The sequence below is a fragment of the Gambusia affinis genome, linkage group LG19 (assembly GCF_019740435.1).
Source record: "Gambusia affinis linkage group LG19, SWU_Gaff_1.0, whole genome shotgun sequence".
Taxonomy (NCBI): Eukaryota; Metazoa; Chordata; class Actinopteri; order Cyprinodontiformes; family Poeciliidae; genus Gambusia; species Gambusia affinis.
The window spans coordinates 2,889,902-2,917,730 of NC_057886.1; the positions used below are offsets into that span (position 1 = coordinate 2,889,902).

General features: G+C 39.7%; 2 protein-coding genes across 7 annotated transcripts; one reads left to right on the forward strand and one right to left on the reverse strand.

The window, feature by feature from the left end:
* Positions 1-13,493, reverse strand: aldh16a1 (aldehyde dehydrogenase 16 family, member A1). Of its 2 annotated transcripts, none has more exons than XM_044099235.1 (18): positions 13,410-13,493; positions 12,562-12,706; positions 10,507-10,606; positions 10,306-10,432; positions 10,061-10,218; positions 9,893-9,970; positions 8,617-8,804; positions 8,377-8,535; positions 8,129-8,287; positions 7,106-7,259; positions 6,876-6,951; positions 5,715-5,820; positions 4,989-5,119; positions 4,735-4,905; positions 3,142-3,346; positions 2,882-3,067; positions 1,714-1,839; positions 1-1,626 (listed from the first exon to the last, which is right to left on the reverse strand). In XM_044099235.1, exons 2-18 carry the CDS (start codon positions 12,649-12,651, stop codon positions 1,447-1,449), a joined length of 2,394 nt encoding a protein of 797 aa, XP_043955170.1. In that variant the 5' UTR covers positions 12,652-12,706; positions 13,410-13,493; the 3' UTR covers positions 1-1,446. The 2 variants fall into 2 exon arrangements, with proteins under 2 accessions (XP_043955170.1, XP_043955171.1); XM_044099236.1 differs by lacking the exon at positions 13,410-13,493 and adding an exon at positions 12,788-12,802.
* Positions 13,448-27,514, forward strand: LOC122821382 (histone acetyltransferase KAT7-like). Of its 5 annotated transcripts, none has more exons than XM_044099239.1 (15): positions 13,448-13,586; positions 15,439-15,583; positions 16,818-17,045; positions 19,313-19,597; positions 19,740-19,822; positions 21,103-21,189; positions 21,942-22,040; positions 22,128-22,238; positions 23,791-23,982; positions 24,063-24,152; positions 24,244-24,384; positions 25,107-25,200; positions 25,374-25,520; positions 26,971-27,077; positions 27,166-27,514. In XM_044099239.1, exons 1-15 carry the CDS (start codon positions 13,572-13,574, stop codon positions 27,262-27,264), a joined length of 1,923 nt encoding a protein of 640 aa, XP_043955174.1. In that variant the 5' UTR covers positions 13,448-13,571; the 3' UTR covers positions 27,265-27,514. The 5 variants fall into 5 exon arrangements, with proteins under 5 accessions (XP_043955174.1, XP_043955175.1, XP_043955172.1 ...); XM_044099240.1 differs by having other exon boundaries at positions 19,316-19,597; XM_044099237.1 differs by lacking the exon at positions 13,448-13,586 and adding an exon at positions 15,108-15,235.
* The last annotated feature ends 315 nt before the right edge of the window (positions 27,515-27,829 follow it).

The window sequence follows — 27,829 nt, forward strand, 5'->3', positions numbered from 1 at the left end:
TTGAACACTTTGTGTAATTCTCCTTTAATTTATGGCTTAGGACAGAAACGTACCTGGTGGGTCTGTGGTAACAAACATTTTAAAATACATTTAAATTCACAATTTCAACATAGATTTTCACATCTTGAAGAGAATGCTTACATTGCATAGTCAATCTATGGCCTCTGTTACAGTTTTATGGTACAGTAATAAAGACATACAAGCAAAAAGTACAGTCATTTTTAACTGAGTTAGCTCTTTTTTTTTGCTAACTCACTGACAGTCCTGTTTATACTTGGCCACAGATGCAGGCACTGAGCCTTCTGGGAAGACTAAGGTCAGTCACTTTAAGCAGTCAACACTGCAAGTCATCCTGAACCGCATGATGATGACGCTTCACTCTGGTGGACCTGAAAAGACTCCTGGTGTGTAACAGTAAGGCAGTTAGGTGAGACGTTAGAGACTGATCAAAACTGCATATAGGTACCTTGATACTTCTTGAATCTTTTATATGTTTCATCACGTTATAAACCACAAACTTCAATTTCTTTCATTGGGATTTTACATGACAGCAGTGTGTCATTTTGAAGTGAAAAGAGAAGGACACGATGTCATAAAAATCAAACAAATCTTAGACAAAGTTGGTATCTAGGTCCTTCACTCCGACACCCTTGAATAAAATCAAGTACAATAAAATCCCTTCAGAAGTCGTCATACATCACTATTAGAAATGTCTCCAAATAGAGTGACAACGATCTTTGCAGACGTAGAAAATATTGATTTCACATGCAAGAAGTTGGCCGACCGCCAATCATCCAACATTAAGAATCTATTAAAAATTACCTTTTTAACTCCTGGGTTAAAAAGGTAATCAAAATATTCAAAGGGCCAGAAGACTTCTGGAAGTCTCATTAAAACTGTGATATTTCAACAAAGGCTGGACACAATAACCACACTGTGTTTAAGTCCAGACGCTTCAACTCACAAAATGAGAGCAAATGAGCTGAAACCATGGAGATAGAAGCCCCGCCCACTAACCCTGCTGCGGTTTGGCCAAATCGAGCACAATGTCTCAGACTTTAAGGCCGACACTTTACTGACAACTGTCAGATATTTTTAATAGCATTATCCAATATGTGTGTAACACTGATAAATCCAGAGGAAATGAAATGATTTCAACACAAAATAAAACATCATGTCTGCACTGTTCGGTTTGAATTGCACTTTTTACTTTGAGAGTATAAAGAATAACCGCCTCTGTTCATTTCAATCACAATGAAAACAGAAATGTGTGAATACAAATAATAAAAAAATGGTCCTCATATATTTGATACACGAGGACAGAATGTAAAAAGTGAGTAAATCATCTTGAGTACTGCTGTTAATAATTAACCTGATTCCTCCTCCCGCCAGAACTAATAACCAAACATCCTTCTGTTATCTCTGCTGCTGGATGGGGTCGGCGTCTCACGCGGTCGGAATCCACACGCTTTTCCACTGGACCGCGTTTCTCCACAGGTCTTCCAGCAGGGACGGGTTAGGCTGAGCCCAATCCGGCGCCGCGCCGCGCCCCTCCCCGGCCTGTTGCCAGGACAGCCTGAGGGTTTTCAGTGGGCTGGTGCAGGTGTGCTGCAGGTACTGACAGCCCTGAAACAACACACAGGAGAGACATGATCAGATTACATATGCATACATTATTTATTATATTTAACAATGGTAGCGTGTCGTCCTCACCTGGGCGCTGCCCCAGTACCAGATGGCCTTGATGACGCTGTGATTAGCCAGCGCCACCGTGAGCTGGTCTCGATTTCCCGTGATGATGTTCACCAGACCTGCAGGCAGGTCAGAGGACTGGAGCACCTGATGAGGACCAAAACAGGAAACTGTCTTAAAATGAGATTTTAGAGATTATAAACCAGGGATGCACTGATGGAAAAACTTTGGCTGATAATGAAAATGGATATTATTGTCGGCTGATAACCGATATATTTAAGCCCTTTCGACAAATGACCAACTAGGGGTGAACCGATTCCGATTTAGGCCAATACCAACTTTTTTTTTGTTTTTGTGAAAAGTTGCTAAATATAATGATAAAGTTGCTAAGGTGATCGTTAGTCTATGGCAGAGAAAGAGAGAACAGTAACAGAGTTTCCATTGATCATGTAACTCAGCAATTTGACATTTTGAAAATAAATTCTCTTGATGGAAACACGGCAATTTTGATTTTCGATAAAACATTTTGCAGCTATGATGAGGTGGTTACACGGCCGTACCGAAATTGGCTTATTTCGCAAAACTGCAATGGAAACACTTGTTTTTTGGATCAAACGAGTCATGTTGGTCAACAAGCAGATGTTGCCAATGGCGAAAACCACAAAGAAAAAGATTACAGGAATCTCTTAGAGGATGATTCTGTAGCATGTTTCTTAAAGATCTATTATGTAAACAAATTCATTCACTTGTGATTTAATGGAAACACTTCTATTGTGAAATTGTGCTTTTTTTTTTTTACCAAGTTTTGTGCAAATTTGTAATCAGCTAGTAGCTAATTGTCAGACTTTTGTCAGGATAAATAAGGTCAGTGAATAAGTTTGGTTTCATATGTAAATATCAATTTAATCAATTTTCCAAATTCAAGAAAATTGGAGCTGATTGATTGGCTGGCCAACATATCGGAGCACCCAACGGCCAATCACGTCCCAAGAAACACAAACGGCAATAAGATGTTAACTAGTTGTTATTGGCCCAGTTTCCTTTATTGGATTCATACTGATATGTTTAAAAAATTACTAGTAGAGGTCAATACCGATGTTAATGCCGATATATTGTGCATCCCTAATATAAACTTCATAAATACTTTTTTCGAGTTATCTGTCGCCTCATCGGTGGATTGCTCTTTTACCTGAACAAAAGCCAATGCGGGGAGTGGAAACCTCTGACTGGGCACCATGACGACCGCGTTGCCTGTTGCGATGGCTGCCCCGAGAACGGTTACCAGGGAGAGAAGGGGCGCGTCGTCGGGTAAGACGATCCCGACGACCCCCAGCGGTTCGGGGAAGGAGAGCGCGGCGCCGGACTGGGTCATGGGCTGAGGAAGAGGAGGAAGACAGTCAACGTTGATCACAGTGACGCGCGGCGCTGCAAAGATGCTAAGGGCCTCACCGGGGAGCCACCTTGTACTTTGTCACAGTACGCCGCCCAGACGTTGAGCCGGCCAACGCTGAGCTCCACCTCTCTGTCAGCTTCCTCGGCTGGAACCCCCAGCTGGGCGCCGAGCGACGCACAAACCTCCTTCCTCCTGGATTCCAAACCTTTAGCCAGAGAGTAGAGCGACTGAGCGCGTGCAGACGGACTCTTCTTCATCCAGCTGAAGGAGGGAAGGAGTGTTAGAATAATAATTCTTACCGGGTCTGTGGAAATAAATATGTTCTACACAGTAGTTTTAGCTTCACCTGGTTCAAATTATGAAAAATAAATCTGCAATTAAGCATCTTTTTCGGTCCAGTTAATAATTGTTCATACAAAAACAAATCAACAGGTCATTCCTACACTGCAATCATGTTAAGTCAACCAGAAGGGGCTGAGCTTTTCACATTTAGAAGTATTTTACTTCACATGCAGATGCATCTTTTGCTGCAAATGATCAACCGTTCACTAAATGGATGCTCTGTTGTTGTTTTTAAGGAAATAGAATGTTTATTTTCTTATTTAAACAAGGAATTGAAGCCGTTATTTCTATTTTTCATGTATTTTTGATTTTTTACAAAACAAACTTAGGCAGATAAATAAATCTGCAGAAAGTGCCAATTTCCTTTATCAAATAAATCATTGAAACAATCGATTAATCGTTGGAATAATCGACAGAATACTCGATTGCTAAACTAATCGCTAGCTGCAGCTCTACTCCTCCATACACACCACTTTGTGTTGCTCGGTCATATTTTAGGGTGTGATCACCAACTCTAAAGGTTGACAGAGTTTTTTGCCAGCAGCTGTTTGGGATCAGAGACGATGTGTTTATTATTACAAATCGTTTCTTCACTCTCTGTTGATGATTAATCTGTGGACTTTGTTCAGACACTGTCTGACTCAGCAGGAACAGTCTTATCTCGATCACATTGAACTATGGAGGAATGACAAGAGGAGCACGGGAAAATAATAAACTGTGTTTTCTTCTGTGTCTGAACTTGAAAAGCTCCACTTAACGATTGCTAGTTACTGTATGTTTGGACACGTTTCCAACATACAGCCCATGTGATACAAATAATAGGAAATGTTTAGTGTTTATTTTTAACTTTCTTCCTGTTGGCTGCATTGTTACTCAAATGTAAAGGGACAATATCTAGTTTCTGAGTGTTTTTTTCTATCCATCTTTAATATCTACATAAACAGATGTGGCCTGGTTATTGACTGTGCAACAGATGGAGGTGTATGAAAATATTTGTAAGTTAATGGGAGGGATCAGTTTTGTTGAAGGTTTCCAGTTTGTCCTCTTTTATTTAAATATTTTTTGTGTATTTTTTTTGTTTATTTGTGTTTGGGTTTTTTTCATCTGTGTTTTTTCCATTCTTGCTTTTTTCTTTTTCCTCTTTCTTCCTGTGTTTTTTTCTTACATTCATGCCTTTTTCTTGTATTTTTTTCCTTTCCATTCTTGTAACCAGCTGAATAAAAAAACTCTCTTCCTTAGTTAAAGAACGTGTTTCTTTTCATTGTGCTGTTTGTTTTTATTTGTGAATATGTGCTCACAGCTCTCACCCAGGTTGAACTTTGATCGCAGCCTCCACGGCATTCCGGACGTCTTTGCGGCCTCCATCAGGACAAAAGACCAGCACGCTGTCGCCCCCTGGTGCTTGAACAGCCACACTGCAGCCAGACACCGATTTACATGCTTTCCCACCGACAAACTGAGGGTACGACTGAGGGATGCTATCAAAGAGAGAGAGAAACAGTTACCTCTGTGCTAGCTAGTCTATAGTGTATTGTTTAATCTGGGGAGAATTAAAACTTGCCTGGCACCGTCTGGGCTATCAGGAATAACAACCTGGGCAGCTTCTGTTCCAAACTTTGAGTATTCCAAAGAAACAGGAGACGGACAAGGAAGAGGGGATGAAAAGGAAGGACGCAGGAACTGGTACAGACCCTGGAGGAGAGATAAGAATCGTTACTGGTAGAACTGCACCAGTCAAAGATCTTTAAATTGCTTGGCCTGCCGATTCCAGTTCGGATCAATACTGATTTGTTTGTCTGAAAAGTTTCTAAAGCCAATGAAAAATCTGGGGCAAAAATGTAAAATTGATCTTCACAGATGCTCTCTGTGAAGTTTGAGGGTGAGCTTAGAGATGATTCTTATTCTATAAAGCAATGAATGACACCGTCTTTCACTTTGCAGTTACAGAATTTTTTGTGTTGTATTGTCCAAACCAAATGATCTTTATGGTTGTAATGTGACAACATGTAAAAAGGGTTAAGGGGAAAATATCCTGTAGCTCTGAAACACTGGAAAGCTGAATGGATAGATTACCATTTTGCACCTGATGGTTAAATAACCTGAATAACAGATTAAAAGCTATAAATATCTGTTTTTGAGCTCGTATGTCTATTTATTCCATCGGTTAGCAGCAAAAGGGGGTTCAAAATGAAAATATTGCTTATTGTGTTTTACTGCAGTCAGCTGTGAGGCTTCACAGGTATCAACAGTCAAACTGTTGCCGTGGTGAAAAAAGATCCATACTCGCCTCCTGTCCTCCGTCGGTGCCGGTTCCGCTGTCTTTGTGACCGGAAACGGGAAAACAGGGATCTGAGACGGAGCTCGAGTTCACCCACACCGAGCCCACAGACAGACTGGGGGGAAACAGTCACAGGAAGTGGGTAAAAAAAAAATCTACAAGAGTTTCATGATTTTTGGGCTTTGACGTTACAAATATAAGAAAGGAATTTTGGAACATTTAACTTATACATGACAATATACGTGACTATGTGTTACTCATATCAATCACGGATATGAAGTAAGGCTGAGGCAGCAGCTTAGTAGAAGTAAGAAGTACTGCCACCTGCAGGTGGGAGTTGGCATCACTTAAATCCAAAGTTTGCTTTTTTTTTTTACAATTTTTCTAGAAAATTTGCAATAAGGTAACAATTATGCACTAGCGTGAAAAACATTCTGGAGTCTGGTGATTTTGCATTAATTTCCACGATTGAGAAATTGCTACAAATTGGAGGAACTAAGTTAACAGTTCTAAAAATATTTACAGATATTAAAGGGGCAATGTTATGCATTTTCCGGGCACATAGTGCCATTTTATAGCACAATACAGTAACTACATTACCTTCAGCTCCTATAAAAATGTGATATATATCAAATATAACTTTAAATAACTTTTACTTGATAAATTATCAACTTGAAATTGGCACCGTCTCTTTAAAAACTCCAGCTCTTTCTGAAACTTCGCCTTCAGCAAGTCATCACAACATGGCTTCTCTATTAAACCTTTAAAGTTTTATTTATTTAACATTGCACTGAGAAGTAGCTCATATAGTGAGCGTAGCTGATGTGCAGTTCCACCAGGTGTTTGCTAATTGCTGCTGGCTAGTCTGAAGGAGTAGAGTACAGCTGCTCTGCCAGGCTGATGATTGGAAACGGCAGCTCTGAGGAGGAGCATCGTCTTCCAAGGCAGTGCTAGGTCTGCCCAGGTGTTTTGCGCACCTGAACGGTTGCCATGGAGATCAAAGGATTTCTCAATCATGCATAAAAGAATCATAGCAAGCGATTGATGAACGAATAACATTACAACATGATGTAAAGCTAAAAAAAGTCGTTTTTACATAATACTGCCCCTTTAGAGTGATGCGATGATGCGTTTCGGTGACATAACAAAAACATGTATAGTAATGTGGACCTCTTAGCGGTCTCCAGAGCCAGGGTGAGGTCTTCAGTCCAGATGGATGCTGCGTGGCCATGAGGGCTGTGGTTCCCTGTGTGGACAAAGCGCCAAACACACGGGGTCAAATTCTATTTAAATATGTGATTGATTCAATGAGTAACAATAAAATCCATGCAGAAAGCTGTTATGTTTCAGCAACAGATGCTATCCCCCAAATTTCAAAAGTGCTTTTGCCGTTTGTTTACCCAGCAGCACAGCTTCTGTGTTGCTCCTGAACGTCAGCAGAGGCAGCAGCGGTCCAGGAGGGGGGGTGACCACATACGGAGAGGAGGGGGCCGCCCCACAGAGCACCGTGGGCGGGTACCGGGCCCCGGTACTGGCACCGCAGGGCTGGACCAGCTGAGGACGGGGACACAAAACGGGAAAACCTTTTAGCCTCGTCCTGATTCCATCAGCAGGGATATAAAACGCATGTTGAGAAAGTTTAAGTGTCTGTCAGCTTTTTGTATAGCATTGAAATTTCAAGACAAAAGTTTCAAAAATCTTAAAGTGCAACTAAAGAACAACTAAAACTAAAAAACAACCTGTGACAAGTCTAGAAAGTATTTTTCCATGAGATCTTAAAGTGTAACTAATCTTCAAATGAACTATTTTTGCAGATGGTGTCTAAGTAGGCTCTTAATGATCTTTGTTTCAGCAACTTGTCAACCTAACAATTGGCCAAGCCCCGTAGTGTCTCCTGGCTCCGCCCACTTTTGTGAACTGTTCTGGAGGCGGGGTTTTGCTTTCACGCGGGGCTCCATTTTGCTGCGTTCCAGTCATCTGGGAAAATGGGAACTCAGAGCTGGGTTTGACTCCAGGAAAAGGCGCTCTGGTTGAGAAGTCAGAATTTCAACATGGCGACGTCCATAAACACTGTTTGCAAACATCGTTTTAAGCTTTACTTTCCATTAGCAAACATCCATTTTCATTTATTCAGATTATATGTGCAGTTGCTTGAATGTAATATTAATTTAAGAAACACCTTTACATGCGTGTCTTGTAAAATAAATTTGCTTCTACCACATCTTACTACCACTGATGTGAGGAGTGGCCATTTTGAAACATGAAGTCAGTCTTATAAGTTGTAACTGGTGGTAGTTGGAGTTGATCCCATTTTCCCAGTGGGGGATGTGCTTCTCAGCTGACTTGACCATAGTTTCCACTACAACTGGAATGCAGCATTACACTTTTAAGCATCCCTAGCTTCCTGAGCGATTGTAACTAACCGTCGCCCCCTGCTGCAGAGCCTCTTGTACTGCAGCATCCACCAGGACCCTGTCCGCGTCGCTGCTCAGAGGTACACTCTTCATGTCCGCCATGCGCAGCTTTAGCCGGGCCACAACGCTGTCCGACACGCTCTCCTGAACACACAGCACCCAGTGGACCTGAAGGCACAGAGAATAGTTTAGAACTCAACGCTTTGATGGACTTGCAGACAACAAGAGACAAGCTGCAGCTGCTTCTCTTCTCCCACCTCTTTCTTCTTCTTGAAAGCTATCTGTATGACTTCATCCACGGCGCTGTCAATGTCAGCGGACTCGAAGATGATAAAGGGGCAGGTAGCACCAACGCATGAGGAGATGGACACGGGGACGCCCATCCCCGCTGAGGCCTCACACAGAGCCAGCCCATCCTGAGAGAGCAGGGTGAAAGGTCAGACATAAAAATGATTCAACAAACAGATGCTAATTCTACCGACAGACATGTGACCCACCTGCTTGTTGCCACAGTAAGAGATCAATCTCACGTCGGGATTCCGGGACACTTTGGCGCCCAATGTGACATCACTTCCTGTTAGGATGTTAAGAGTCCCGGCAGGAAGCCCTGCTGCGGTAAAGAGCTGCGCTAAGAGAAGCGTTGGAGGGGCGACGCTCCGACCGGGAACGACAATCACCGAGTTGCCTGGAACAAACAGGGAGAACTGGTACAACAACCTGCTAAAAGTGTTCACTCCCCTTTAACTTTCTTACATTGTGTAAAAACGTTCTGAACACAAATTTCAATGTTTTACAAGAAATGTATGGGAAAGACCAACACAAAGTAAAACTCTGCAGATTTTTTTAATGCTTCAAAATAAAAACTAGAAGTAAGGCCGACTTACTTCTTAAAATGAATTTGAGACATTTCAAGGCCTTAAACTTTTAGATACAAAAATGTAAAACTTTTTAAAACATTATGAATGGATATAAAGATCTACATCTCCACGCAAACTTTGTCCAGTCAACTGGCGATAAATTTGAAATTACAAATGGCAAATGCAAAAAAAGATAGCTAGCAATAATATTTTAACAGCTAGCTACTGGTAGCCCCCTCCAACTCCAGTCACAGAACATTAATTTAAGACTTTAAAAACATTTTAAAGCTTGTGGTTGAGTTAAAGGGGTATTAAAGCTTTTCAAGGCACAATGAAAACATCTTAGGCCTCGTCCACACGTAGCCGGACATCTGGGAAAACAAATACATTTTATGCTATTTTTTTCTCCTTTCATCCACACGAAAACGATTTAATATCACTAAAACTGCTAAGAAAAACTATTTCCAAAGTCAAGATTTGCGAGTGCACGTGGAAAAACGGAGATTTGGTGTCATTTGCATTACAGTCTAGGATAAATAACTCACCACTACATTCAAACGTTGATGATTCAAAAATCTACATTTTCTTGTTATTTTATTTAACGTTATATTCTGATATACTATTTAAAATGAGCTCAACCTATATACATATATCTGTCCACACAAATGAAGCTTTTAGTGCCATGTTTAATTGCTAACAGGAAGTTGTGGATGTTTTTGAAACAATCTGACTGGCTGACATAGGTCTTAGCTTTGTGCTACACTGCCCCCTATGGGTTTGGTTTTTAATGTGGCGGAGATATTTGCTTTCATTCAAAAACACAGCTGTGTGTGGACAAAGTTTGAATGTTTGTGACTATTTTAAAGGTTTAGATGTAAAACAAAAACTGTATTTGAGGCCCAGATGTGTGTTTTACCCATGGCCAGCGCCGGGAGGACTTTGAGGATGAGGGGATAGAGAGAGCAGTCATCAGAAGAGACGACTACAACCACGCCTGGAAGACAAAACAATAAAATTAATTCAAATACCTTGAAAAAAAAAAAAAATTAAAGGTAAAAACAACACAGCATCGCTAATTTCTCACCGACAGGCGTCCAGCCGGGTATGAGCATGTCTCTGAGCTGAGCCCAGCTGCTGTAGTACTGCAGCAGCCTGACCAGGGCGGCGGGCGAGCAGGACGCCTCACACAGCGCACACAACTCCGACACACACTGACCGTGCAGCCCGAGGACGCCCACCAACCTGTTCGGGGCAGACGTGACGCATCCACGTTAGCGGCTCAAACAAAGCCCGCCAGAGAGGTCTGGATTCGGCGTGGGCGAGTCGAACCTCAGCAGGGCCTTGGCTCTCTGGGAGCAGCTCAGGCTGCTCCAGGACGTCCAGCCGGCGGCGGCAGAAGAAGCACACTGGGAAATGTCAGCGTCCTCGGCGCACGCCGTGCTGCACACGACACCGCCTGGGGGAACGGGACGAAACAGGGAATCATATTTCTGATCAAATGTCATGAGCAGACACGGACGCAGCCGTCACCTTTAGAATCGGTCAGGGAGACGCTCCGTCTGTCTGCTGGCAGGATGAACTTCCCATCCATGAAGAAACCCAGAGAACGGGAGTGATGGTCCAGCCAGGCCTGATGGAGAACAGGGACAGAAATTAATCCTTAAACAATATGAATAACATGCTATTTTTACATATTAGAAACTGTCACTATGCCATTAGCGTATAACATGAGACAAATATACCGTTCAGTCAGAAACAACCAATCAGAGCGGAAGGGTTGGGGGGGATCGTACTGCTGTCAATCACTCATTGATGCTAAGGCTAGTCAGCATGGCTGCCAATGAGCAGTTTCAATGTAACTAAGTTGTTTCTGCACTCTCAGCACATTGAGCGAGCATGATTGACAGCGCTAAGCCCCTCCTCTTGGCTCTGATTGGTCATTTCTGACTGAGAGGTGCGTTTCTGCAGACGGCAGTAGGACCACAGTGAGGAGGCAGAAGAGCTCGATGTTTTTATTTTCACTGATTATTTGTCTCATGTTATACTGTCATAATAGTTTGAGTAAATATGTAAAGAAAAACCATCTTTATTAAAGTTAGATACTGCAGTTTTAATTTTATTCAAGATGCTGATTTACAGAACAGGTGGGGATTAGATGGGTGTGAACTTCTTCCCACTTCCTGTCCAGATATGGGATTTAAAATCAATAAAATAATTCTAAATGTGGGTAAACATTTAGTTTGATTTTATTTTTGTTTTATTTCGTAATTTTTTCCTTGTTCTTTCCCCCCCCCTAACAAATATGTTACTTGTATAATAATATATATATTTTTTTAATAAAACAAACTGTTTAATTTCTGCCTGGATGGATGGATGCTTCAGGTACATTTATTTTAAAAAGAATTATAGTGGCAAAAACAAACATGTTTTAATATTGTGGGAATTTTTCTCTCCAAAAAGTTGAATTTCTTAAAAAAAAAATAATAATAATAAATAAATAAAAAAAGTCAGTTGGAGATTATTCTGATAATTTTATGGCTTTTTACACTAATGATACCAACAAATCACACTACATTCTTTTAGCATTTAAAAGCTCTGATGGGGCAGAAGGGCTAATAATGACTCGAACAGAGGCTCTCAGTTTATAGGTGACCAGGATGCCTCCTGTGTTTGATGGGGACTGGTCAGGCTGGATGGAACGTGACAATTATTGACAGACATCAAAGTCCAGAGCTCAACCTTGAACGGTACTCTTTTTTTTTTTTTATATATAGTTTTGTGTTCAGGCATATAGAAGGTCTTCGGTTTTCTCCAGCTATAAATTCGTTCTGTAGGACAGAATGGAACGAAACCAGGGCCGGATCTGCAAGAACCTGGGGCCCTGGGCTGGAGCCAGACTTGGTGCCCTATCCATTAAAGAAAAATATATATTTTACATATGAATTAATAGATAGTCCTGTGTATCACTGAGAGTGATGATAATAATCAATATGTTCCCTGGCCAGCAGCTCCACGTTGAGTCCACAATATTTACGATAACTTCATAATATGTAAATACTGGAGTTCAGTTTAAATTCATCAAAATCCCAAAATATTTATGCAACTCAGCTCATATGGGCCAAGTAGATTTAATAAATGCAATGTTTGCAAAACATGTTCATGTTTCTACAAGCTAAATGTTTTTACAAAACAGAAATATTTCATAGTAGCATTTCAATGAACGCAACACATAATTGGAAGAAATGTTCTCTTTAAACCTGATTAGAAGATGTTACTATAGTTTGTTTCTGTTTTCCAGACTATTTTTAAGGCTCCAACTACACAAAATAAATAAAATTGCATATGTTATAGATATCTAGTAGCTCCTTCATTTAACGTTGTTCCTGTCCACCGACAGAAGTCACATGTTTGCCTTGTGAATTACAGTCAGCTAACAGTTAATGAGCTTCACATGGATCAAACAGGGCTCCACTGGCCCTACACCACTGCTATATATACATGTCTATGCAGCCACATGTAGGCCTTTTAGTGCAACTACAGCGAATTCATTAGATTAGCCGCAGTAAATTAGACTGGAAAACTCACCTGAGCAGTGGCAGTGCTAGTAGCTGCAGCTGGTCCCTGCTCCATGCTTTGAAAAATCTCGTACACCGTTGGGTTGGTGCTATCAGCCATAATAGTTAGGACTCAGTTTACAAGGGAAATCACGCCGTCTCCGTCTGGGGTTTAACTATAGAGCAAGATTTGGAGATTATTATACAACACCACCGACCTATTACTCTATATCCACCGCGAGAGGGTTCACTCCTACTTATTTCCGGTGTTCAATGTTCCACCACCAAAATGTGTTCGGTAGCATGAAGTAATCACATCATTGCGCTTATTTGTAGAGTTTTATGGTCAAGTCATGGTACATTTAAGAACATTTAGGAAATTGACTCAAAAAAATAACGTCATGCCGGAAAAATCCACATATAATGATAATAATTTTATTTTAATTATTTGTTTGCTTTAAAAAAAGAGAGAATGACAATTTCATAAAACCAATGTAAAGCAGTTTGCTTTATTTAAAATTGCATAGGATATTATCTGTAAAGTGCTGAAAAGGCCTTGGTGGTAATTTCTTGTGTTATTTCAAGAGACTGGTATTATTCTCATATAGGAGTTCATCAAGTGCACCCTCGCGATACAAACGAAGCCGTAAAATATCGTGTAAAGGCGCAACTTGCGGGGGAGACCCATCTCAACGTGACACCTGTGTTGTGGTCGAGATGCAAAACAAACGTATTAGCACTTTATGACATACATAATTATTATTTCCAAAAAAATTATTTTAATCTATTTATATTTTGTTATAAAACATTAAAGCATCTAAACGACTTTTTAAGCTCATTGATGTGGCATCAACTGGCGGAGCTATTTTGTCAACGTACCGAATTTGCTCCGCACTCCAGGAAGTGCGGGGAAAATTGTGCGCTTCTTCCAGCCGAGTTGGTCCATGTTATGCTTTGGTGGCGTTTCTCGTTTGCAGCCTATATGGAAGCTTGAATACTTTCCCCCAAAGTAAAGGATAAGATACTTCCACAGCTGAAGATATGCCACGGAAAAAGGTAAGAGAAGACGTTAGAGGCTGTGGCAGTGCAGTATAACGTCATAGCTAATGTTAGCCGTGGAAATGAAACTGAGGCTGGAAAACGAACGCCGCCGAGGCGCTTGAATGTTTTTCTTCAAGGTGTTAATAACAAACTGCAAATGTTTTTAATAACTCCCTCCAATAAAAGTTATGTTTGTGCTAGAGCTATTAAGCTAAGCTAGCTCACATTTACAGCGTAGTTGCAAGAAATTATTGCTGTTTCTTAAACCTCTTATTACTCTTTGATTGCTAGTTGAGGTTGGCTCTTCGTCCAACTTGCCGTGTTTATGAACTGCCCGACGTTTAACGGCTTGTAACGGTCTCTAGCAAACCGATGAGGACGGGTTGTTTTTTGGTTTCCACAGGACAGAACGCTGTACACCAAAACAACGCTCCGATTGGACGGAGTTTAAACTACGCCTGCGTTAATTGGTTGGACTTGTGCAAGTCCCGCCTCGCCTCTAATTTAATTGGTGAAATGCAAATAGAATGCACGGCCCTCTTGTTGTGAAGTTGTCAGATATGTGGCCATGCTGCCAAAGCAGTTACTCATATTTACGTTTGGATCAAACGGTTCAACCAGGATGTTCGTGTCTTGAAAAAAAATTTGGGAGGATAAAGCAAACGCACGCTTTATTTTTCTTCTACAAATGCGAATGTTTACTGTTGCTTGTACGTCCCCTAATGTCAGTGTATCCTTACAGTTTACGGTTCTAGTGCATAATTTATTGACTTTTGGCATATAATCGATGACAGTTAAATATTTAATAGCCTCCATAGTTCCGTGAGGCGTCTTTTTAACTGCTGTAGTTGTATTTCTCTGTGGTACATTATTCGCTACATGCATTAATGTTTAAAGAAGGCAGGGGCGAACCAATCTTGGATGAGGCCCCAGGCAGTTTTAATGGAGGGGGGCAATTCTTGCTAAGCCTATCGCAGTTACTGTAAGCTTATCTTGGTTCACAAGTATCCACGGGGGACAAAATAACTTTTACTTATATATCTATCCATAGAGAATTATAAATAAGTTCTATGCTTGTGTTTCTAAGGATTTGTTTAGTATATATGTATATATATATATATATGTATAACGGTATACATACACAGGGTCTATTTTTAAAAAGTTTTTGTAGTGTTTGAGTTTTCGTTTATTGTGGCTATTTATTCATTTTCAAATCTGAAGTAGATAATTATGTATAAAAAAGCAAGCCAAAAAACATAATTACACGTAATTGGAGCTAATCTTGGTGAAAAGTAGGAGTGCTCACTCCAAACTTTTCTTTTCTACAAAGAATTGGTAATCTATCTATTCGACATATTTTCATTATAAAAATCAATTTTTTGTCATTAAAACAATCTGTTGATTGTTTTAAAACTAATTTTATCTGTCATGATGTACTGTTAGTTAATTAATTAATTGGAAAGCAAAAGGTGGTTAACCACGATAATTCAGGCGGCACGTGATTATCCTGTGGCACATGAATGAGACCTCGATTTTACTCAATCCAAAGGCTTATTTCTAGGATTTCTTGACAAAAGTCCAACAGGAGATGATGAGCTGAAGGTGATAAATAGAAGGGGTGATGTTTCCCGTCCAACATGGGATCTCTGCTGATTAAATCACTGGTAAAAAGAAACAGGCAGGGGGAAATTTTTTCATTATATATATTATATTAATATATATATATGTCTCAATGCATATATGTGTGTATATACAGTACAGACCAAAAGTTTGGACACACTTTCTCATTGGATTCAATATGCACTGTTTTTTTTATTTAGAAAACAAAACGAAGACATACATTTGCTGACTGTTTCTGGTTTCTCAGAGAACGGCAGGAAGCAGCTCGGATGGAACAGAGGACTCAGATTTTTCCGGCGACCTCGAACACGTCAGAGCTGCAGTAAGGGCGCGTCGACGCAGCAGCACGCGTCTGACTCGCGCATCTCTGCGCCTCAGCCAGAGCTCACAAGGTAAACCGTTCCTACCACTGTTAAATAAATTAAAATGAGTCTTTTTAAGAAATTTGTGGTTCAAAGGGAAACGTTTTTCTTTCTTAAAACGTTGACCATTTTTCAGGGTTGTTAGCAATAGTTTAGGGCCTTATTTTTATCTCCTTATGTTTAAGTAGATAAAACACTTCAGGTTGGAAAAAGGCTATAAATGTCTTTTAAAAAAGAAAAAACATTATTATGTTATGAAACTTCAGATTTTTACTTTGTTAGTGTTTTCTTAAAGATATGTCAAATGTTATAACAACTTGCAACTTGGCTGTAGAGGCAGTATATCTTTGAGTACCGGCCACAGGCACCTTTTCCTGTCCAGATACGGTTCAATAAAGGTCACAAAAACCTTCAAAATTTTGCCAATAAACTATCTATAATTATTTTTTGGTTAGAATTTTACCCTTTTTAGTTGTTAGTAAAGCTTGACAGTAAAATAATTTAAATAACTTATTGAGAAACAGACAACAGTACATCAGTACTTAGCCTAACTGCTAATGGGATCTGTACATCAGTATATAGTTGAGAAAGTTTTATTATGAATTAAAAAAATCTTCCACTTCTCAAAGGAATTGAGTGATTAGTTTTTGACTGTTTCTTTTTTTTCTAAAAAGAAATGTCAGTATTTACTGTTTATGCTTTATGAACGTATTCTTTAAAATTGTTCTTTAAGTTGATATTATAACTGAACTTATATTAGAATCCAGACCTTTTATTTGAAACTGAATCTGGATGATTACAGCTCTTTAATTTAGAAAACAATATTGTAACAATTTAATGTAATAAAGAAACTATGAAAATATTCCAAAGTTTAAAAGTGAGGACATTTGAAACTCAGACATTTCCAGTGTTTTTCTAGAAAAATTATGAGAGTAGTCAGAAAATCAGAGTTATTTTCTATCAAGTTTTTTACTTTGAAACTCAGAGATTTAGATTATTATTATTTTTTAGAAAATTTCTGAGATTAATCTAAAAATGATATTATTAAATTGTTAAAAAATGTTTGAAATGTATTCCTTTTCTTCCCATCTACAATGGCCCTAACATGAGTTGTAAGGCTTTGACTGAACCGTTCTCAAACAGCTTTTCTTCCAGGGTCAGCCTGTGTACAGCTGCATCCACCTCTGAGATTTGAATTGATAAAACATCATGTCTGTGATTTAAAGTTTGTCTCAGAAAAGTGGCATTTCCTTCTTCCTTCTAGATAACTCCAGTTCGTTACGCAGCAGCTCCCCTGCTGCTGCTGCTGCTCACAGTGAGGGCCCCAATTCCACAGCAGAGTCGGCCCCAGCAGCAGCAACAGCAGCGCCTGCCTCCGTCTTCTCCTCTGCACGCAGGATCACACGTAGCCAGCAGGGGGCGGCAAACCCCAAAGCCAAAAGATACCATTTGCGTCAGAGCAGGTCGTCTGGCTCAGACACAGAAGCCAATGGTAAGCCGCAGTTCTTCCTTTCTGTCTTATAAAAAGATAAGATGAGATCTGAATTGAAGGCATGAAAAAGAGATGAAGGTGTGAAGCAAAGCAGCAGCATTAGGGGATACTTTAGGAAGTGGCTTATAGAGGCAAGAAGGGAGAACAAGAGGCGGAGGATCTGTATGTTGTTGTTTTTTCTTTCTAGAAAAAGATCTGATTCATATCAAGTTGAAACATTAGACAAATGTAACCTCTAATGGAAAAAAAGACGTAATATATTAAGTCATTTATTCGCATCTCTTAATATTTTTTCCACAGTATTTCAGTTAAGTTGAGGTCTGGACTTTACTGAGATGTTTTCCTTTTTCACTGTAGAATAATAAACTCAACATATTTGAACGTAGAAATAGCATTATAACAGACAGATCAGCAGCAGTCATTGTTTTCCCAAGATTGTTGCTTCTTTGTCAAAACTCCCGCTTTTCTAAAAGTGGCCACACTAATGATAAAAAAAAAAATCTGAATATTTTTTTTTTGTGCCATGATACTCGCAGCCTTTTTTTGTTATGTATTCACCATTTGTCACGAACCTGCAGCTAGAGCCAGCAAACCTCGTTTGACTTATTAAGTTGACATCCAGCTTCCTGCTTTGACTTAGTGTGAAATCTATTGTTAGAAACTGTTACGTCAGATTCCCCGAGTCCGCTCTTTAATTACAGTCACTGAGTGGTGTCTCTTGTAGATGCAGAGCAGGTGGGGTTCTACGTTGTGAAAATGTTTTGCATAAATAAAATATCTATTTTTGAAATTTGATGGATCTGTTTACCAATTGCGTGCTAAGACTGGAGATGGAGCTGAATCTCATCCCTGATTTTATTTTAAAGAAATCTTTCCCCTGATGATAAAGGTTGAAGCCGACTCCAAATGTTCAAGAAGAACAATAATTCATGGCATTCAGAATATTTTTTCTGTCCTACTGCTAAAGCATTTGATTTTATTGTTAGAGATACCAGCTGTGCTCCCATCAATAGTTTTTTTTAATGCGCATATTAAAGTGTTGCATTAAACACTTTGATGGAAAGTATGCTAAGATATTTCTGTGTGTGTTCTCTGAAGACTCTGAAACTCCAATGAGGTTACCACTTATCTCCAAATCCAGAATATTCCACAGATGAAACCTGAAAGCTTGACAGGATTTAACAAAGCCACTTTGCTGTTATACTTTTAGTTCTGTTGTTCTTTGTTTAAATGACAGCCTGAACAGACCAGTAGTGATATCTCAACATGTATGAAGTAACATCTTACTGGAGTTTAAATTTGACAACTTTGAGTCTTCTTCCCTCAGTAACAACTTCTACACTTCGGATGTTGTGCCTGAGGTAAATGTGGTTGTGTTTGACGCAATGTTGTAGCGATTACCTATGGTGCATTCACTGTTTTTCTAATGCACATTTTGAAGTATCACATTAAAAAAGGTTGATGGAAATGTCAAAATTGGAAATAACTTCCTCAAAAAACGTTTTTATACTTGCTTGAGTTGGCTATTAGCTTTTTCAAAAAATTTGCTAAAGGGAAGACGGGAACACATTTAACAGCAAGTGCGGAAACCTTTTCTTTGCATGACTGATCAGATGTTTCTGCTGTTGGCGTGCGTTAGAATTGCATTTCTGTCTCTACGTCTCCAAACAGCATGTAAATTCTCCTATACTAGTTGACATTGCAGAACAATTACGATTAGCTATGGGGTTTTTTAACCGCCTAATTGTTATATTAACAAGCCAATTTTCTTAACACATCATCCCCTAAAACATAAAACTGTATGTAAACTTAAAGAAAGAGGAGTTTGGTCGCAATAGAAAGATAAACAAAAGAGAACAGAAAAAATCTGTTTTTGTGCTATTTTTCTTCACAACCGTATTCAGAGTTGCTGCTGCTACTTCTCTAACATACTGGTCACACACAACCACACCTTCTGTGTTAACTGAAGGCTAATAAATAAAAATAGCAGAAAAGAAAACAGGCTGAAATATGTGCTTTCATTTGGCAGCCAGGGTCTCCCAGCTGCCCGTTCTTCAGCAGCAGTAACATCATTCTTCACTATTGGATTTATCTGAGTGCTGCTACTGCTGAAGGCTGTTCATTGCATCTGTATGTGTGGACATATGTGGCCTGCAGAGATTCCCCCCTTAAAATAAATCAGAGGGAGTAAAAGCTGTAAAGATGCTTTCATTTCAAATATATTAACATTAGAGTTTGGGATTTTTAATCTTCCTCAACTCGCCCAGCAGACGCAAAACAAGGAGCGGACCGGGACGAGACGCCCCCGCGGACCCCGACAGGCAACGCCCCATCCTCGGAGTCAGATATTGACGTTTCCAGTCCGAGCAATGACCATGTGTCTTCTAACAACAATATTATCGTTTCACAAGAGGAGGACGAGAGACTGGCGAAAGAGCTGTCGCTCAAAGAGGCCGCCGCCCACAACCTCTCCCATCGACCCAAACGACGACGATTCCACGAAAGCTACAATTTTAACATGAAGTGTCCGACCCCAGGATGCAACTCCCTCGGTGAGAGGACCTAAACGCTACACAGTCATGATTCCTCGCTGCCCCCCCGATCAAATGTCATACCGCTTTAAATTTACTGCCTTTCATCTGCAAACATCCTCTCATCTTCCTCTTGTTCTCACCCTTCCTGTTTTTCTCCCAGGTCATCTAACAGGAAGACATGAGAGACATTTCTCCATATCAGGCTGCCCGCTGTACCATAACCTCTCTGCTGATGAATGCAAGGTACACACACGCATACACATGTTTGTATTTGCATACATATTAGGGTTTTGTATTGACGTGCATTCATTTTTGTTACTGCATTTATGCCTAACCCAGGCATTTTCCCTAACCCTGACAATAATAGTCTTTTCCTAACTCTAACCTTAACCAAAACCTAATATACACCTCAACTCTAAAGCTAACTGCTAAATGTAAACAAAGGGGTCTACCCTCTCAGGACTGGGCTTTGGTCCCCCTGAGGCCCATCAGTCTTCAGAAGGTTAGTAGAAATACCATAAATAGTCCTAAAGAGGACTGTTATTTTTTATTCATTTCTATAGTCTAGCCCTGACCCTTACCCTAAGCATAACCATTACCAGTGCATGCATAACCCTATACCTAACTATAAACTCACTTCACACATTAGTCCAAAACCTAACCTCTAACCCAAAAACAGCACTTCTTCTGGGACTCAGGTTTGGGCCCCAAGAGCAGCAGTCAGTCCCCACAACTGATGTGTTAGGACGATGGTCCTCACAATGTATCAAATACAAGAACACACACACACATCTGTGCACTTCAATAAAACTGAGGACTGTATTGTCTTCCATTCATTGTAGTAACTGTATTTATGCCAAACCCAGACATTTTTCATAACTAGTCCTAGTATATTTCTAACCTTAACTAAAACTTATTTCACATCATACTGCTAAACCTAGCTAGTAGACCAAAGTAGAAGTCGAAAAATATGAGATTCAGAAAAAAGTCCTCATTTATTACAGAAGACCTTCCTCTGTGGGTAAAAATGGTGAATGTGGTCCCCTAAATAAAGATATACAAGTAGATTGCACACACACACACTCAATAGAAAATTTCAGATAAATTGTGTGGAACTATGAAAAAATAGTGACACAAAGCTGGAATGGCTGGAAAGTACCCAAAGCGATACATTTACACATTTACATGGCTGCATACGTTGCCTTGCAAAAGTTTTCACACCCTGGAACTTTTCAACATTTTATGATACAACCACAAACTTCTACATTACATTGTTTGTGGATTAATGTTTGCGATCTACAAACATAAATCTAACATAAATATGACAACCATTCTCCTCGTTACTGAGGAAACATGTTGATGGTTGAACTGGTCCTCTGGTCTGCCATCACACCAAGTGTCCGGTGAATGAATGTGAAAAAAGCAAGAGAAGCAAATAGAAATTGGCATGCTGTAGAAACATGGAGGAGGCTGCTGTTGTGTTTTTGCTACGGGGCTCCAGACAGTGTTGATTTGCTTGACAGGGCAAGGCAACGACACGCGACAAGCAGTCCGAAGAAAGGGCGCTGTCGCATCGGCAGGATGAGAACAGACACTCCACAAGGCACCAGGTAATGTGCTGGAAAGCAAACATACACACAGGTTTGTGTCCCTTCTGACTCGTGCGTTGCTTTTGAGGCAGGAACAGCTGAGATCGCACCACTGGTCGTCAGGGTCAGAGTGATGACGGGTTACTGTCACTTGGTTCACAGTAAAATCCACGTCTGATGCACCTGTTTACTTGATTTGATAAGACAGGTCGTTCTGAATGTCTGAAAGGAGATTATGAGATTGGAATAAACAAAGAGAAAACAAAAACAATCTGAAACGAGTTCTTTTTACTTAATTTGAAATCTTTTTCTATTTTTTGGCATAACCTTGTGTAAAATTACCATTGCAATTAGATAAATATTTAAAACTTAAACATTTAATTAGTTTTATTTTTTTAATTGATTGGTTTAAAACAGCTTGCCAAGTGTGGTGTTAAAACCCAGAGTGATGGATGTCGCTCCTTTATCTTTAACGCCGCGGCTGTCTATGTTTAATCATAAAAAATGATTTAAAATTTTTACTGTTTTAAAACCACAACTTCTTAAAACCTTGTCATACTTTGGTACCAGTAATTGTCTGTTAGTGATGTACTAATCAATTGGCCAAAAATCTAAATTGTACCACATCTCTCCAACTAGCTAACATTTTGACAGGTGTAAAGGCGTGAATGTAAGCAACCTTTCTTTTTACATGATACCTCTAATCAGCCCATAATCTTCATCTGCGACGGCCCAAATCAGCTTTTGGTTCATACCAACTGTGTTTGTTCCAGGCCCCCACAGAGGGACAGCAGCGCTACAAAGATAAGGTGACAGAGCTGAGGAGGAAGAGGAACTCTGGCCTCAATAAGGAGCAGAAGGAGAAATATACAGTAAGCAGAGAGGAGACGTCAAACTGAATCTTCTCCACGTTGTAAAAAATCCCACTTTTCTCGCTATTTTTCCCCTCTTGCTCTCAGGAACACCGACAGAGCCACGGGACGAGCCGGGAGCCGCTGCTGGAGAACATCACCAGCGACTACGATCTCGAGCTGTTCAGGAAAGCGCAGGCACGTGCCTCGGAGGACCTTGTAAGAGAGAAAACTCATCATCACCTCCCACCCTTCCACTTTTCCTTCCTTCTGTTTTTTGTTTTTTTTTGTTGGTTTTCTTGGACGATCACTTCATGTCATTCCATGTTCATTTCTGATACTTCAGATGAAAGGGTTTTACAAGATGTTAACTGATAATGAAATATAGTAATAACCCAGTAAGTTCACTTCAAAAACCCAAAATCTTACCAGAGTATTTTTTGCCTGGTTTCTAGTGCAAATATCTTCGTACACTTGAAATAAGACAAAACTAACTGACAAGGAGTTTTTCTGCAGGATATGTTTTTAAAGCCAATAAATCCTGAGTATTAATTTTAAAAAGTCTAGTTCTACTAAAAGATTTTGTTTTTAAATTTAAAACATGAGAAAGATGTTTTGTAAAACTGTGCCTGTCACAGTAAGTAATTAACCAATTGATAACATAAATTAAAATGAACTTGATCATTTCCATTCTGATGATTAGTATTTCTCGACAGGCAATTTTGTTTACAGAAACATCATAACCTATTTTATTTACCGTTTCAGTTGTGTGGGTTTTTTATTTTCATTTCATTTATTGCTTTTTGGTTGTCGTGTTTTAATTTGGATATTTAAAAAATCTTCTAGTTCCAGTTCAAAGTGTTCTATGCTAAATTTAAAGTTACTGTTTTTTGAGAGAGCAAACTTGAATTATTATGTCGTCATCATTATATGACTTGGAAATGGTCTCAAAACAAGAATAATATCGATTATTGCAATAATAACAGGGACAGTTTGTGGTCCAGCAACTTTTATTGTGACAGGCCTAAAGGGAGCTTATAATTTTTAATATATATCTTTTTAAACATGTCCTGTCTGGCAGTGTGTCAAGGTGAGGCCCAGTGGATTTACTTTCACAAGCGCAGGATTACTGCTTTTGCCATGTTGCTCCTCTTGATATAGAGAAGAAACTATTAGAAATTTCTTTGGATTTATTCCTAATTTAATGGACACAGAGAAGAAAAAAAGAGAGGGAGAAAAAGGTTTGAATGGAAAAGAGGAAAGAGTAGATAAAAGAAAGAAGCATAAAGGGAACACAAGTCAAGACTCTTTAAGTCTGCATCTAAACCTGCAGAAAGGGAAAAAAGAAAACCGAGAAACCACAGCAACAATCAACGTATGCATATGTAATAATAAAAGTTAAAACCATTGGAACGTACATAGTAATACAAGATGTATTTAGTGACAGTGATATTCAAGAATGTTCACTAGAAACTAGACAAAACACTTGGTAAGATTTATTGCTTTTGCAGCGTTCAGATTTACTTTTTTATTTATTTATTTTTTCAGTCCAGATGACTTTCATCTATCCAAGTGAAGCTTAAAGCATTACTTCCTCATCTGACTTTTTCTTCCTGCACCTTTAATGTTCTTGGCCGGTTCCCTCCACTAAGGCGGTTCCTTTGTCTTCCCTTCAATAATTGAATCTTTGTTGCCTCCTCTCCTCCCCGTCTCCTCTCCGCCGCCTTCTGTCCCGTTCGCCCCGCCCGTCTGTCCCGACCCGGCTGCGCAGGAGAAGCTCCGTCTGGCCGGCCAGGTGTCGGAGGGCAGCAACATGATCAAGACCATCGTGTTCGGCCGCTTCGAGCTGGACACCTGGTACCACTCGCCGTACCCCGAGGAGTACGCCCGCCTGGGGAGGCTCTTCATGTGTGAGTTCTGCCTCAAGTATATGAAGAGCCAGACCATTCTGCGCAGGCACATGGTAGGGCACCCCTACTGCTCCATGTTTGAGTTAAAACTTTTGAAAAAATTTTTAAGCTGAAGTTATTTTCGCCGCTCAAGGCCAAGTGCGTGTGGAAGCATCCACCAGGTGACGAGATCTACAGGAAGGGGAACATCTCTGTCTTTGAGGTGGACGGAAAGAAGAACAAGGTAAAGCTTCACATCTGTAATCCCTTTTGCTAACCATTGTCAGTCAAAACGAATCGGTTTCATCAACCTGTTGCGTTCTCTCCACTCCCAGATTTACTGTCAGAACTTGTGTCTGCTAGCGAAACTCTTCCTGGACCACAAGACGCTGTATTACGACGTGGAGCCGTTCCTCTTCTACGTCATGACGGAAGCCGACAACACGGGATGTCACCTAGTCGGCTATTTCTCCAAGGTAACGCCTTCAGAATCCTCCTACTTTCTCACTTTGTGGAAACTGGGTCGCAATATGTTAACCTGTGACTTCAACGGCAAGGTAATTATCTAGATTTAAGTTTTTACAACACAAGGATGTTGGAGGAGTTCATACTAGGGCTGGTCGATAAATCGAGTTTATCGATTTGTCAAATTTAGATTTTTGGAAAATCTAGTTTTTGTTTCTTTCCACCAATGGACTGCTTTGGTTTCCATAGTTCAGAGTGATCTTAACCCGTCTAAGAACTACCATCTTGTTTGATAAGCCTATTCTACAACTTCTATTTATTTCAACTTTGAATTCAGGTCAACTCAAAGAAAGAATGATTGAAATAAAAACCAGTCAATTGTATTTTTTCTTCTGTTTTTAAAGAACTAAAAGGGGGAAATGGATTAAAGTTGTAAATTTTAATTCACACCTCAAAGATTTTATTTTTAAGCCATATTTCCCATCCGGCCCTAGTTCATACTGTCAGATACTGAGCCAGGGCACCCACAAATTGTTTTGTAATTTTTTTAATGAATGCATATTTTGCAGACATTGTACTTTTTATTTTGGGATTTTTATGAATATAAGCAACATGGATCTACTGCCTAGCGGACGTATCAAGCCTGTCATCGTCAGTTCATACCCAGTGAAGACGGTTTCCAGCCCAGGGGCCACATCCGGTTCTGTCACAGCAGTTTCCTCTCCTTCCACAGGAGAAGAACTCTTTCTTAAACTACAACGTGTCCTGCATCCTCACCATGCCGCAGTACATGAGGCAAGGCTACGGAAAGATGCTCATTGACTTCAGTGAGTACAAACACTGCTCTCATTCGCTGATCAATGTTACCTGGTTTTGGAGGGTGCCTCTCAGAGAATGTTCATCAGAACTGTTGTACGTCTTTTCTGGTCTGCACCAAGATATGTGCAGAGAATTCAGTTAAAAACAGCAACTTTCTCTCCTGTCCAAAAACAACAAACAGGCTACCTGTTGTCCAAGGTGGAGGAAAAGGTGGGCTCGCCTGAGCGCCCTCTGTCCGACCTGGGTCTGATCAGCTACAGAAGTTACTGGAAAGATGTTCTGCTGCGGTACCTCAACAGTTTTCAGGGAAAGGAGATCTCCATCAAAGGTTGGAATGTTTTTTCTTTTATTATTATTTTACCTTTATTTAACCAGGAAAGTCCCATTGAGATTAACAAACTATTTTTCAAGAGAGTACTAGCCAAGAGGCAGCAAAGATCATGCAACAGTTGGAGGTGGTTGTGATGTGCTTGAATGTGCTTGTAGAGAAAGACTGAGTACAGACGTATGAGTGAAAACTAGGGGTTCACTGATTGCAGTTTTCTGGTCAATCACCAATGTTCACAATAACCAATGTGAACATTGGCAATACCAATGTGAAAATTGGTATTGCCCAGATTTTTGGCAATACCAATCTTTTATTTTATTGTATTTTTTGTTTTGTTTTGTTTGAAAAGTTGCTATGAAGAAGCAGCATTCACTTTCTATGCACCACTAATCTGGAACAAACTTCCAGAAAACTGCAAAACTGTCAAAACAGTTCTTTTAAATTAAGGCTAAAAACCCTTTAATTTAAATCTGTGTTTGATTCATAATAACTGTAACATTGATAAATATAGTCAAAGTATATGAGCTTGATGATTTTGATGTTCTCATTTAACAAAATCTTGTTTCATAAATTAGTTGCTGTATTATTTTTTTGTACTGTAAACACTTTGAACTGCCTGCTGGCTGAAATATGCTACAGAAATAAACTTAAGTTCACTTTGAGAAGATGAAATGAAAATGTTTCTCATTTCCAATTTGCTCCGTCATGAATGAGGTATGTATTTAACTAATTTAATTTGTCCTTAATAGTACTAACAATATAATTGCTGTATTTGAAAGCCTTTAAAGTCGATATCCTTCAAGGGAAAAAGCACTGAGGTCACATTCTAGAGCTAAAATATTAAGCAAGATCTCTACGGTAGCATCTCTCATTAGCTGCGTTTCCATTTCAAATTTGCGCAAAACTTTGTTCAATATTCTGCTAATGTCAAAAAAACACCATTTTGCAATTGTGGTGTTTCTATTTTTAAAAAAATGAAATTAAAATTGCATATGGATAGGGATGTTCTTTAAAAAAAATATGCTACGCATCATCCTACTACCACTTCCTGTTGTCTTCTTTGTTGTTTCTGCCAGTAGTAACATCAAACTGTTGGTCACATGACTTGTGTGATGTGAAAAAAGTGTTTCCCTTGCAGTTTTGCAAAATACGCTAAAAAAATTTTTTTCTCAAAATTGGCGTATTTCCATTAAGGAAATGTATTTATTTTTGTAATTCTAACTTGCACAATTATAGGGTCAAATTAGAATTGACCATTCTAATTTGGTCATTTAAATACTAGCTATATTGGTACAAACCAATATGACTGGTACCAATATTGGTACCGATATGGCTCATTGGTACCAATCATTCGGACCTACAGTATTTGAACCACTGAGGATCATGGATTCGGCTGGCGCTGCTGACCCCACCACCCCAAACCCCTTTAATTTCTCCCTTTCTGTTGCAGAGATCAGCCAGGAGACGGCAGTGAATCCAGTGGACATTGTCAGCACACTGCAGTCCCTTCAAATGCTCAAATACTGGAAAGGAAAACACCTGGTTCTAAAGAGACAGGTGAAGAACTCGGACTCCTGTCTTTGCTGTAGTTTATTTTCCCCATCTAGACATTAACTAAATGTCTTTTTTTCTTCTTTTTCCAAAGGACCTCATTGACGACTGGAAGGCGAAGGAGACCAAACGCGGTAATGGGAAGACCATTGACCCCACGGCCTTAAAATGGACGCCGCCTAAAGGGACGTAAAGGAGCTTCCTCCTTCTTCCTCCTTCGTTCACTGGCGTCCTCACAGCTGCAGCACAGTCACATCTGACCACCGTTCATCATTTCTTTGGGTTCAAACAGTTTGTGTGTTGACTTAAGTGAAACAAATATATTACTATGTAAATTTTAAAGGTTTTTATTATTACTATTATTCCTGGGGTTCACATGGTAAAATACTTTACATGAAAAGGAACAGTAGGGAAAATGTGGACAAAGTTGGACCTGGATTTTAATAGGGCTTGAACTGATGGCATGAAGAAAAATAGAAGTTATACTTGGACTAGGCCATTAGTCCAAGTAGTGGACTAATGGCCATTACTTGGCCATTAGTCCAAGTAATGGCTTGGCTAATGGCTAGTTAATGAGAAATTTTTCAACTAAAATGGTTGTATCAAGATATAAATTGTGATATTTGGTGTAAATGTGAAGAACTCTTAGGGTGTTCCTATATATGAACTAATTTATGCAAAGAAAGACTTGACCTCCAAATGTCTGTACAGGGTAGATAAAGTTTTACACTTTTTATGAATTTTAGGTTGAGAGCAGA